Here is a 13580-nt window from a genome sequence, read left to right on the forward strand (position 1 = left end):
CTTAGAATAACTTCTTTTTGCCTTTTTTTTAAACTATGACTCAAACCTCAAACAGTGGGAAGAGTGAAGCCTTCTTCCTCAAAAACACAAGCCCAGCATTCCTGCACCCTCTTGAAACTCCAAATTTGTTCTTGCTGCATCTCCCAAGACCTTGCCCACATTCTTAGGATACTTCCAGCTCCTCCCTGGCCTCCATTCCTCAGCAAGGGGGAGCAGGAGCAGTGGCAGGCTCAGGATGTATCACTGCTTGAGCTGCAGCCCAGGGAGAGCAGGGAAAGGCTGAGCTGCTCCCAGCCATTGCTGCTCTTCCCACACTGGGGCTCATTGATTACCAACTTTTTACTCAGGCATCCATTTGCAACAAATCCAAAGCAAGTTCTCCTTCTTAGAGATGTCTCTGCCAAATCTGGCTAACCTAGGGTAACCCTAACTAAGGGTTCAAAAGCCATCTAAAGGAAATTGAAAGATTAACAGCCTAAGCCAGGTAGTTGAGAGACCCACCCACCTACGGAGGGAGCCCCAGCACAAGGAACAGTAAAGCAAGACAAAAAATGAGCAAAACGAGTTTCCATCAACACCATGTAACCATGTATCACAAAAAATAAAATCCATCCAGACTGCATAACCACAGTGAACTTTTCATATTCCAAACACAAGAAATATTGCCAAAAGAGATATCCTCTTCCTGAAAATCAGCCACGTCCTTACCCTGTGATTTCCTCATGTCTTTTGTGGCTAAAGCACGATTCCCATGCGGAACACTGGTAAAATCAGGATTGGTCACATTGTTAACTCTCAGCTCTTGCCCCAACGACTTCCGACCATAAGTATTTTCCCCAGATCCTCCATTGACACTGTAGCCACCTGTGGACAAACCAATGTGACATTAAAACAGGCTCTGAGACCACATATTTGCCAGGCTGGGGAGTGCTGAGTTATTCAATTCATATGCAAATCAGCAGCTCTATCTTCCACCACCTCCTTTAGCTTCCTTCTTCACTTCCACGTGCATCAAAGTTTTGTTATATCCTGTAAGTTTTCAGGCCACAGATTAAGAATCTCATCTGTCTTTTTTTCTTTGTACATGAAAAACCACTATTGTCAAAGTTTAGTATCAATTTTGTTGCATTTAATATTTTCTTATTATTACTTTGACTTGAAAGGCTTTGTAAAATACAAGGTCAAACTGCTAGCACACATGGCTAGATATTTTCACTTACTTGCTCCTTTATATACATGAAATCTCCATTCTGTTTTTACTATGAATCCACCACACAAGCTAAGTAAAATGGCCAAAAAAAAGAAAGTTTTTGAAAAGACAAATACGATCTGCTGGCACAGATTGAACAACTCTCCTTAAACATAAAGGTCAACATTTTCACTAATACTGGCATCATTCTTAATTAAGAAGTCTACATTCTACATTCTCCCACTTAAGATACATCTGTGGTAACAATATAAAACGAAAACAAAAGCATCATTTTGAGTAATTCCATTGATCTTACTCCTAGATCCACAAGAATAAACACACTCAAATGCTGAGACTGGAAATTTTCCAGCCTGCCACACCACTCTGAGGGGCAGGTTCCTCCTCTCAATACTGCAGAGAAGTGAAACTGTCCCCTGAGCCTGCCCAATCCTCCACTCAGTGTATCAGAGCTCACCTCCAAGGAACACTTCTGAAGTGCCTTCCCTGTCCAAGGGAAGAATCAACTAATAAAATTAAACCCAGAACAAGAAAAAACATGCAAGATTTCTTTCAGAAAAGGTATTTCCAGAAGTCCACCTGCTTCAATGTATAAAAGAAGGCCTGGGGAAAAGAAGAGGTGGTTCCCCATAAGAGGCTGCCTACTGAGATTAAAGAACTGATTAAAAAGTAGAGTTCAAAGGTTCAGGTGAACCTGGACCTTAGTAGATGTAACAAATGTTTCTTTAAGGCAAAACATTTGATGAAAAGCAGATATTAACAACCAGTATACATTTGTGCATTCCTACACCCATGGGGCTACCCTACCATTACAGAAAACCTCGTGCAAACTCTCATTTGTAATTGCTCAACTACAATTACAGTAAAGCTAGTTTGTATCTATTTAGATTTACATTATTTTTTACAGCTCAGTTTTTGAACAGAAACTAGCAAGCATGCCACTTTCACATTATTTTGTCAGAACAAACCACACTGTCCTATGAAGGAAGTAAATTCTAACAGCAATTAATGAATGCATTTGAGCCTAAACATGAGTCACATCCTCGGAGGCTTTCAAACCTGAAAAACTTCCAAAAATTATCAATTTGTAAGTGATTATTATTATTATTAACACCAGAAACTGGGGGAAGTGGATAGAGGAAGTATGGAAGCCAGGACAGAAAATCTCAAATGAAAATTGCATGCTGGAAGACTCCAGCAGATGAACTGAAAAATCTTAGTAAACAAAGAAACCATTCTGCATCTTTAAGCTTACAAATTTCTCCAATAAGAAAAAGGTACACCTGGAACTTGGTTTTATAGTTAGAATACCCTAATCACTTCTTTTCAAGTCACACCTGAACAAAACAGCACCAAGTGCTGAGCTAGCAGAGACATGCCCTGCAAGACACAGCACTGCAGGGAGAGCCAGGTACATTTTTCTTCTCAAATTTTCACTCTTTCCCAGCGACTTCACAAACTACCTTTCTGAATTTGTTCAAAACTTACTATCTCACAGCACTGCCAGCACATTCCTTAAATACTAGCACCCTTCAAACTACAAGAACAACCTCCTATGCCAGTCTGTGTTAAACACAGTACAACATTCCACATTAGCAGACAGACAAATACACTCGCCTCCTAAGCAGCTTCTCTACTGAAGTAAAACAAATCTTAAGGTTCTCAAACTATGCAGATAAACATGCTTCATGCTTCTGCCACCTACTAATACTACCTTCTACTTATAAAAAAATTAATTTGCATCCATCTGTAACTTCCCCTAAGATACAGCAATTATTTACAACCAGTTACAGGCCAGAGAAGTGGGGGGAGTTCAAATGCTTTTTAGGTTCCTGAACAAAAACTCCCACACTACTATTCCTGTGAGATTTTTTCTTGACTCTGGCCTGCGTGAGGATTTACATAGTCAAAAAGTGACTCTAAAAGTAAGAAAGCCTCCAACTTGGTATCTGTATTTGGCAATTAAAGAAAGAAAAAATCAGAATATAGATTTTTCATAATCACAGAAAAGATATTATTCTGACTGTTTAGTTATCTCCTAGAGATAGCAATTACATCCTAAAAATAAAAAAAAAAAAAACCAAAACCAGTAAAAATGTATGAATCATACATCACATGATTTACATGAAGTCAGACTGAGGTACATGAAAGTAGAAACTGCCATTAATGATAAGAATATAGATCTGACTACTAAACAAAGATTCCAGTTTGGTGCAGTGAAGCTACAACAGATCAGTCCAGCAGCCTGTTCAATCCAATACCAGAAGTCCTGGAGACTACTCAGGAAGAAATGATAGCCTGAAGAACAGACACATCCAGAATATTATTCTTCAGAAGAAAGTACTTCTTCTGTTAATGCATCAAGGCTGCTCTTGCATTCTTCTAACACAACTGCACATTTTTCTCAGTATTCACAACAACCACAACATTTCTTTGATCCCTGACAAATCTCCCAAAACAGTGATACTGTGGCAACAAGACAAATCAGTTCACTGCCTTTTTTGGGGGGAGGGGAAAAAGAAACCAAAACAAAACAAGAACTTCTCCACCATTTCAGTTTACTGCCTTTCCCTGATCATCCCCTCACAATCACACATGAAACAGCAATCTGGGTACCTTTTTCTTCATTCTGTATGTCAGTGTGGACTCTGATATCATCGTGTCTTTGCCGAGACACCACAGCTGAATTTGAGGGTTGTAATCCATAGGAGGCAGAACTGCCCCGATCTCTGGATGAAGAATATTTTAAATTGTCCTGGTCAGCTGATGCACTGTCAGTTCTACAAAGAGAAAAATATATTTTTTTATGTAGGGATATTACAGGAGTGGGATTCACATTCACTTATAAATGAAAGACATTTAAATGACAATCCCAAATGTATTTCACTACGTCAAAAAAGTTGTTAGTCTAACCTGTTGCTTAAAAAGTGACCTTAAATTCACATTGGGACAGGAATGGACTAATTATCACAGCAACATGCAAAGGAAATGCATTCTAGTGTGGCAGTGCCCTTTCTTATGACCTTCTCAAGTCTCTTTCCAGTTGCACGTCTACACAAGGAAAACATTACTTCCCAGAGGTGACAAATAAAATAAAACTAGGTCCAGTATGTATCACAGCTGGATGATACAGTGCCTTCCATTTGTGAAAGTCACCACTAATCTACAGATGAACATTTATGTAATATGCCATGGGCCTTACTCAGCAACATAAACCTTCTTATTAGATGGAAGAATGTAACTGATGATCAGCACAAAAATCACATATGAAGTTTTTACAAAATAAAAACTGCTAAGCAAGGAAGCAGGCTTTACTGTGAAAAAACTGAAAGGTAAATTAAGAGCTGTGATCCTAAGCATAAATGTCTGCAGATAAAAGGCAACTTAAAAAAAATCTGCATTATGTTTAAACCACTCTCGTATCAGAAAACTGATACAGACCAGACTAAACTTTTAAGGAAAAAGATTAAAATTATGAAATCAACTCTTCTCCCTGGACACACTAAGTGGTTTAATTTTTAAACATACAGGACTTTAATAATAAACATGTGTGCATGAGACTTCAGAACATAAACTCAACCAATCACTTTAAATGCACTCTTAGAAGCAATGATGGGGGTGACATTAAAACAAATAAAGCAATACCCATCCAAAGGGAGAATCAGCAGAATTTCCAGTGTATTTGGAATCAGACTATTTAGATTATTTACAGCAAGCTTTCCCTACTCTAAAGATCTACTATTTTTACTTAAGTTTTGGATAGTACATTGGATTATTTAACAAAAAAGCAGGACAGATCACTCCTGTAAATTAACTACAATTTGTGTAAGGATAAACACCACAAGTTCATAAAGAAAATTTCTTTCATTTTTCCTTTTCAAGACAACACTGTTTTTAGAATTGGTAGAAAAATTCAGGAAAAAGGGAGCCAAATACATCTCAAGGCCAAAAGGGAAAAACACAGGTAAACTTTTTGATAAGCAGTTGTTACTTAAGCAGTACTAAAGGCTTCCTACTTTCCAACATAGCTCGGCCTCAGTACAACTGGAAGAGGAATACCATGAGTACTGACACTTGCAAAACCAACTGGAATTAAAGACACACATTTTATTCTCCTGAGAATGCTAGAAGACATTATATTATCAGTTTGGAACAATAAGAAAACTGTGCTTTTTCCCTGTTCTCACAGTGCAAGTTGATATTACATTTGCTGGGCAGGAATTATTCCCTTTTGCACTGTAAGCAAGTTCATTTTTAGACATACACAGCAAGACACTTTTCCTCACTCAGTATTCACTGTGCCATCACATCTACTGCTTTGGTGGGCACTTGCTTGGACTATTTAAAAAATAGGCTATGCTATTCTAGAGGCAAAGCCTTAGTAAAAGTTATTCATGACAGTTAACTAGGATTGTAAAAATCTTTCTACAATTGTTCCATTATCATTCACCTAAGCTATGCTGAACAGGAAAGTTCTGCACTTCATGGTATGAACTTTAAACGTGATCAAATCATGTGCAAATTTACAGACACACACAGAGACCCCAGATTTTTTCCCTGCCCTAAAACCTCCCAGTTCACTTTGAGCAATTATATTAGCCTTTCAATGAAACAGGCTGACAAATTTTCAGCTGGCAAATTTAGGTACTGATGGCTTCTTACATTTACCTTCCCAAAGGGCATCGCTTTTTTAAGGCAATGTGCTGTAAACTGAATCATCTCTAATTGTCAACCATTAACACTGAAATTCCTACGTCTGTAGAAAAGCTGATGAAATGTACAATTTTTAACACTGTTCTGTGCATCCCTATCAACTGAAGGACTACACATGTTCTCAGCTAACCCCACTTCCCACAGGACAGCCTTTGAACGCTTTGTAAAATTTTCCATTGTGGTAAAATACATGAGCCTATTGTTTCCCCAGGAAAACCCACACACTCACTTCATTCTGGCTTCTGGAACAGCTAACTGCAAGCCAACCTGCTCACACTTTATCACCAACTAAAAGGTGAGTCCAATTTTAGTAAAAAATGTAATTGTTCTCCTATATATCAATTTAAGAGACAAAAATGCCCACTGACAACACTGTTCCCACTACAATAAATGTGTAGCTTCAATAGGATAGAAACTCCTGGCCATCTTTATGAGGCAGAGACAAAAATCATCCTAGAAAGATTCTGGTACTCTGTGACCCAGCTGACTGCTATGGCTCATACTGATTGAAAAGAGGATTTCCAATGGGAAGGAGCTTGCAAGACAACACACAGCAGAAGCAGAGCCAAGGACCTGGTGGCCCTGTGTGTTTCCACACACACTTCTCACGGGGAAGGGAACTCCTCAGCTCTGCTGTAGGCTCCTGCAACACCACTCTGGGAACTTCTGTCATGGGCTCATGGAGACCTGGGGCTGTGACCCCAGCAGCTGTCACCTCCCCTGTGCTCCAGACACCTGGGTGACACAGGGCACTGCTGTGCACACTCCCTGCGTGCACAGGCAGACACCCCCATTTCCAAATCCATTTGTGAAAGATACCATTTTTCAGGTCAGGAATGTGGTTATGATTTTGAAAGACAGCCTCTCACAACTCAAGGCAGGCACTCTGTGCTAAGGTCCTTGCCAAAATCTTAAAAATAATTACTTCTTCCTCCCTCCAGCCATTCCACCAGGCAATGGGCAGAACTGTACTGCCTGCATTTCAGGAGGGCACTGCTGTGCTCACATGGTGATATTTACACTTACATTGCACTGCACCAAGCAGATGGCAGGTTACACGACAGACCTAATGCTCAACATTAACCCATGTAGCAACAAATTTAAGTTACATACATTGACATTGCCACACATCTAACAAATATGATATATTAATAGTGGCTCAATGTACAATGTTAGCAACAGATAAGCAAAAGTAAAAATACAAATGCTATATTAGACAAAGTCAGAATGGGAAACTGCAGGGATGAACCTTTGATTACCTTATACTGTAGCTTCCAAAGTTTATTTGGCACTTTATGAGAGACTACACTTCTACCTGAAAAGCTCACTGATGGAGACTAAGCAAAGTACTTCAAGAGCTCACAGGAGAGTTTTCACCCGTGTCTGGTTCTGGTGGAAGGTTACCCATCACCACCAAGTGGCTGCAGACACTGTTTTAGCAATATCATTTAAACAGAAGATACTGCATCCAGTTTTCTGCAGGGTGATTTTAAACCTGCCTTTGTCCAGCAGGAAAAGAAAATAGTTCACCCACCTAAATAAGCAGAAATAGCCACTAGTGTGTCTCTCTCTGCAAAAAGCTGATTATTTTTTTCCACTGGTATACAAAAGGAAACAGACTTTCAAAAATAAGTCTACTATCTCATTTCATCAAAAGTATGAATCAAAAGCATGATTGGACTTAATTTGTCTGACTGAAGAGAGCATGGCTAAGAGCAACTAGTTTAACTTATCCAGAAAAAAAGAAAAATAGATAAAAGTTGTATTGCTACTCTTGTTATATGGAAGCCTTAAGAATTTTTGTCCAAGAAACTTGCTACAATCTAGTGTATACTGTTCATTATGTGTAGCTTTTTCAGAACAACCCTGTGATAGGGACATTATTTTGAGACAAAAATCACTTAATTATTCTATTTGATTTTATTTCCAAGTACAGGACCTACATGAAAGATTTACTCCAAGGCAACTCTACTGTGTGAGTTCTATTATTGCCCAAGTCAGTTGATTTTACTTGCTTACTTGCTCTACTTGCCAAGTTCATTTGAAGCAATGCAGATAAATTCTTCATTACTGAAATTCTTTATCAATAAAATATTTAAAACTTTAGAGTCACTGTATTCACCCAAATTAACAGCTTCCCACCCAGTTTCTGACTGTTCTGCCACTGGCATGCAGAGCTTCTTTCTGCCATGATCTTCTCATCACTTGGTCCGCCCTGCCAAGCCAGAGCCTGGCTGAGCCCACCCCAAACCCTACTTTTGCTTCTTCTTCCTGTGCTGAGAAAATACAAATGGCTGTGTTTTCTATGCATGAAATAACCAATTAACTATCTTCCTACTGCAATTCTGCCACCTCCATTGCTGGACCATTGCTACCTGCCATCACAGTAGCATTTTAAATCACTTTTGATTCTGTGTCACTCCATTCTTACACAGTAGCTCACCAATTTCATTCTGTTCCACACTGGGCATTATTAGAAGGGACTGGCAGGGAAAGGTATTGCATATACACATCCTCTTCTTTTTCCAACAGACATTTTGGGGTACAGGATGTTGAACTAGCTAAACCCTTGGTCTGATTTAGTATGGCTGGTCTTGAATGGAGTATGATCTGCACTCTAAGTTTCTTCTGCTTCACGCTGACACACTTTCAGCTTCTTTAATCTTTCTCACATCTCATTCTCCTCTGTCTTCACATTAAAAACAAAAGCTTTTACATTACAAATTTCAGCTCCACCATTTTACCAAAACCCAAAAAAAGCTTGGGAAGGTGTGAGATCAAAGAGTTATCATCACACTTAACACAAATGTGAAAGGAGATCAAGAATTATGGCTGCAGCTCCAGAACTGAACCCATTCCTGTTCAGCATCTCCTGCATGCAGTCCACTGAATGTCTTCCCAAGGCTTCCATTGATGTTTTCACAATGGCACCTCACAACTGATCCTGCCTCTCATTCCTTAAGCTGCCTTCAACATCACTGACTACTTTTCTCTCTCCCTCCCTATCTCAGTCTTTGCTCTCCTCTCTCTCAGCTACCCCTGAAAGGACAGAAGTCACATCCACTTTCACCCTACATGACTCTACACCCATTCTTAGGTAATCACAGCAACATCCTCAAACACCTCTATGTTGCCAACTTAGGTCTCTCACCTGTGTAAACCACAGTTTCAGCCTACCTCTAACAAAGGTTTTACAGTCACTTGTTGTACATGCAAGCACAGAAGAAAGAGAGTCTCTGTCTAAACTTTCCTTCTGCAAGCACCTGTTCCTGTCACCTGTTTGTCATTCACTGCCTGGATGCAGAATTATGATCAGACAATTTCCACAGTGAGTGCTTTTTGTAGAAGACATGCCTCTGCCCTTCACAGCCAGGTGAAAAGCACTGCTCTGAGCAGCACCTTCCTGGGCCACTTGGTCTAATGGGTTTCTTTGCTCCCTGCCAACATCTCCCAGCCTGTCTGAATTAAAGACAAGGTATTTACTTGTCCTCAGTTACAAACTTCCAGCCAATATGCTCTCCTGCTTAGGCCACAATCTACCTGTAGTAGACCATATTTTACTGTCTTGTCTCATCGAGTCTAAACCCATGAGGACCAGGCAGTAACTTGGTTTGGCAGGGACCATGCTAACAGAAATCAGTAACTCGTAACACTGACTTGTGCTGTAGGAGAAGGACTCATGCCATTTTCATTATTTCAGTACTAAAACCTAATAGGACACTTCTGGAAATTTGTTCAGATGTGAAAGATGTTGTTTTACACTTTTTCACATCCTCCCCTGTTAACCTACATTTATGATAGGTGAGGGAGAGAGAGAGGTCCTGTTAATTAAAATCTTCTCTTCCTTTTCACACTTTCACCTGAGAATGCCCTGGTGCACCCTGCACTTGCTAACCTGCCACCCTGCACTCACACTCCAGCATTTCCTCCCAAAGAGCAGCACTGCTTGTTTCAGTACATAATTAGCCCTCAGCACTCTAACAAATGAACTCTGTTCACACGAGGCCTGCACACTGAAATTATTTCATTTTTTGCCCCAAGAGTTGTAACAGGGAAAATGCAGTGAGATCTACTGAACAATGAGAAAAGAAAGAAGCAAAGGTCTAGACAGCTGCAAAGATTAGAAGGAGGAACAAGATCTCATCAAGCCTTCTCAAGAAACCCTTCACTGCTCTCTGCCACATCTATCCAACATCTGTCTACAAAGTTTTTGTGTTGCTATTAATTGAGTCTGGTACACAGCAGTGCACAAAGCAAGAAGCCCTTATACATCAGGACAACTTCTTCCTCTGTAACACACAGACAGCTCTATTTGCACACACACTGTTGGAAAACCAGTCCATGTGCATCTGATGTATGACTGCATCCACACACACACAAAAAAAGATTTCATTTTCATTAAAAACTACTCTTCCTTAAAAAAAGCTCTGCATTCCAACTTTCAGTTTCACTCTCTTTTCACCACAAGCCCCAGTGCTGATCAGCATTACTAAAAACTGAGAGGAATCTGGACTTATTAATGAAAATTAATTTAGTCACTTTTACACACAAAAAAAGTGCATTTGAAAACAATCCATCTGATGATCCACCCATGGATCAGCAGTTTTTTTTTTGCCTTTAGGAACTGGAAACAACTACAATTACTACAGCTTTCACTGCTTGGGCCACTTCCTTCACACCTCTTCCACACCCTGCAAGAAAGCATTTACCAGCAGCATCACCTGAAGTAAATGAAACAAACAGCCAGCAGAAAGGGGAAGGGAAGAATATGTGGGTATATTTGTGTTGTGGGGTTTGTCCAAGATCATATTTCATATTATGAAAGAAACACAGTCAGTTTTATATAACAGATCTCCTTTCAACCATGCGAGTGAATCACTTTTAAAAATTAGTTAACACCGAATTAACAGCCTGATTTAATCTCTGCACTTTCCTTAAATTCATACTGTAGGCTCAGGTTTCCCATCCCCAATCTTTCTGAGGTGTAAAAAAATGGAGCACTGCACACAGATGAAAACGTGCTGTGCTCAGGATTCTGTGAGCGTTTCTGATTCCTGGTATCCCCCACCACAATAATAACAATAAAAAAGGAAATGATACAGTTAAATTCTGAGACTGTCAGGACCAGTGTAGAGGTGTTGGCTATTTCTTAGCAGAAGCTCTTGATCACACGGTGTGATGGAAACAGAACAAGGTCCTGTTTATCCTGAGGCTCCCTTAGGCTGCCACATTTTCTCTGGTGCTCTCAGAGCTTTGGCTCTGCTGTGGCTTTGTGGATAATTATTTTAGCAGCCCAGGTCACACAGCTGGACTTGAGAGCTAAGGAGGCACCAGACTACAGGGAACACACCAGAGCCACACATGGAGGCAACTTCTTAAACCAGCCTTTCCACCAGGCAAAGCATTTCTGCAGCTACACTCTTACTTTCACCCTTACCTCTACTGAACCCTGTGTAGGCAATACTACACTGGATAATATCAGCTTCCTAACCCTCATAAGATGTATTTCTTAGATTAAAAGCTAGAACTCAGGACAAATTTGTATATCCAACCAAAATGCATCCACCACAAAGACACATCCAATTTCTTCCAGGTGGAAAGGTCACGAGTTAGGGCCCAGAATTACACACTGCAGCCCAGAAAACTGAAGCAAAGAAGTAGGTAAGGAGTAAGAGATCAGTCTCTTAATTCTCTCCCCCAAAAAATCTAGATGCTCTAAGAAAATGTCACCAATGAGGTTCATAAGTTCTTAAGTGAGGAAAAAATAGTAAGTTATGTGACCAAGTATTTCAATCACAGAAGAAATTAGAATTTAAATAACCATGCCCCATACGACATTAAGAATTGAACAGCCTCTAGCACTGGCCCTAGAGGCTGTGTCATTAGTTGTTCAAGCAAAAGGAAAGCTTCTCTCACAGTAAATGTTGAAGTGACCTTCACATTCACCCAGTTTTTCTAGTCCAAACTACATGAGACTGGAACCATCACCTGTCAATACATTCCCAAGCATGTGCCACTCTGTTCTCTACTGGAAAGTTTGTAACTAGGGTCCCACGTTGTGTTAAACTTTCAAAAACACTAAAAAAAGCCTCAAACCCACGTAATTTTTTAAAAGCCTAAGAAACACCAAATTTATTTAGGATTTCTACAGGACAATTTTGATGCTGAAAACAGCAAGACTGAGCAGTAGAGCAAATACACTGGCATGAGACAGATTAGAAAAATAATTAAGACCTGAAATACACTCTTTACATCTAACTAAAGTGAACAGATTTTGAATTTTACTAAAACGTGCCAGGTGTAAACACACCGAAAGCCTTACAACACATTTTTAAGTAGGCTGGGGTGAGAGCTAATACAGATCAGCTATTCTCCCGATTATTAAAAAAAAAAAAAAAAGTCAAAATAAACCTATGTAGTACGATGTTAACCCTCAAAAACTACGAGTACTCCTACAGCCTCAGCTCTTCCCTGGCGGTGTTCGAGCTGAAAACCAGGCTGAAAATACGGGACCCGAGCCCAGCCCCGCTCCCCGCCAGCGCAGCCCCCGCCCGCCCCGCGGCCGCCAGGGAGGGACGCGCTGCCCGCAGGCACACACCGGCCACCGGCCGCACACGTTACAGGCCGCGGGAGCTCCGGGGGGAGCGCGGCGCGCTCCCACCCCGCCGAGCGCTGACAGAGCCGGCCCCGTCCCGCCTCCGGCGGACGCGGCCCCGTCCCGCCGCCTGGGCCCGCCCGCCTCCCGCGCTAGGCCCGGCCGCCAGGAAGTGGCTCCGCCGCCGCCCCGCTGCCCCAGGCCCGGCGGCGGGGCCCGGCCGAGCCGCCCGCCCCGCTCCCACCGCGCCGACCCCGCGCCCCCGGCCCCAGCCCTGCCCACCTGGGTTGCCAGTCATTCCAGCCCCGCGGGTGGTAGTGCTGCCTGCTGCCGGTGCCGCTCAGCCGAGACCCCGGGGCTCTGCGGCTCATTACCTTGCCCGAGACGGCATGGCCGGCCGGGCAGCGGCGCGGGACAGGGCGGAGGAGCAGCAGGAGCAGGAGGACGCGGGGGGAGAGGCGCGGGCGGCGGCTCCTCACTCGCGCTCCGCAGGCGGTGCTGCTGTCTCACAGCGCAGGGAGGGGACGCGGCCGCCGCGGCTGCTCCGGCTGCTGCCCGGGCGCGCAGCACGCCGGGATGGCGGACATGAGCCGCCCGCCCCTCCGCGGGGCACGCCGGGAGGGCGGGCACGGGGCGCGGGGGCGGCGGCTCCGCCTCCGGCAGCCGCGGGACGGGATCCCCGCCCGGGGGGTCCCCGCTGCTCTCCGCCCGCGCCTCCCCCGGGAGCGGCTGGGCGGCGGCGGCACCGCCCCGGGGGTGAGAGCGGTGTCAGCCCCCGGCCCTGCGGGGCGTCGGTGACAGCCCCTCTGCTGCCAGGGGAGCCCTGCGGGAGGGCGGCCAGGGCGGACCAACGCCAGTAGCGCGAAGGGATCGCGGAATCCCTGGGGTTGGAAAAGACCTCTGAGATCATCGAGTTCAATCTCCCTGCGAACATCACCACGTCAACTGTACCATGACACCGAGTGCCACGTCCAGTCTTTCCTTAAATACCTCCAGCGACGGTGACTCCACCACCTCCCTCTGCAGCCCATTTCAGTGCCTAATCCTTCTTGTGAACTTCTTCTT

General features: G+C 42.9%; 1 protein-coding gene across 2 annotated transcripts in view; it reads right to left on the minus strand.

Moving 5' to 3' along the window:
* Nucleotides 1–13119, minus strand: part of SMG1 (SMG1 nonsense mediated mRNA decay associated PI3K related kinase) — a 58500-nt gene extending 45381 nt beyond the window's left edge. The window contains exons 1-3 of one of the 2 annotated variants that reach the window (XM_064390951.1): nt 12798–13119; nt 3824–3987; nt 709–864 (exon numbers count right to left, since the gene is read on the minus strand). In XM_064390951.1, the coding sequence (XP_064247021.1) occupies nt 709–864; nt 3824–3987; nt 12798–12886 (409 nt within the window). In that variant the 5' untranslated portion in view covers nt 12887–13119. The remainder of the gene's footprint in view (nt 1–708; nt 865–3823; nt 3988–12797) is intronic. The other variant, XM_064390952.1, reaches the window with a different exon arrangement.
* Nucleotides 13120–13580: the final 461 nt, after the last annotated feature.

The sequence above is a fragment of the Passer domesticus genome, chromosome 15, assembly GCF_036417665.1.
Source record: "Passer domesticus isolate bPasDom1 chromosome 15, bPasDom1.hap1, whole genome shotgun sequence".
In the NCBI taxonomy this organism is placed as follows: Eukaryota; Metazoa; Chordata; class Aves; order Passeriformes; family Passeridae; genus Passer; species Passer domesticus.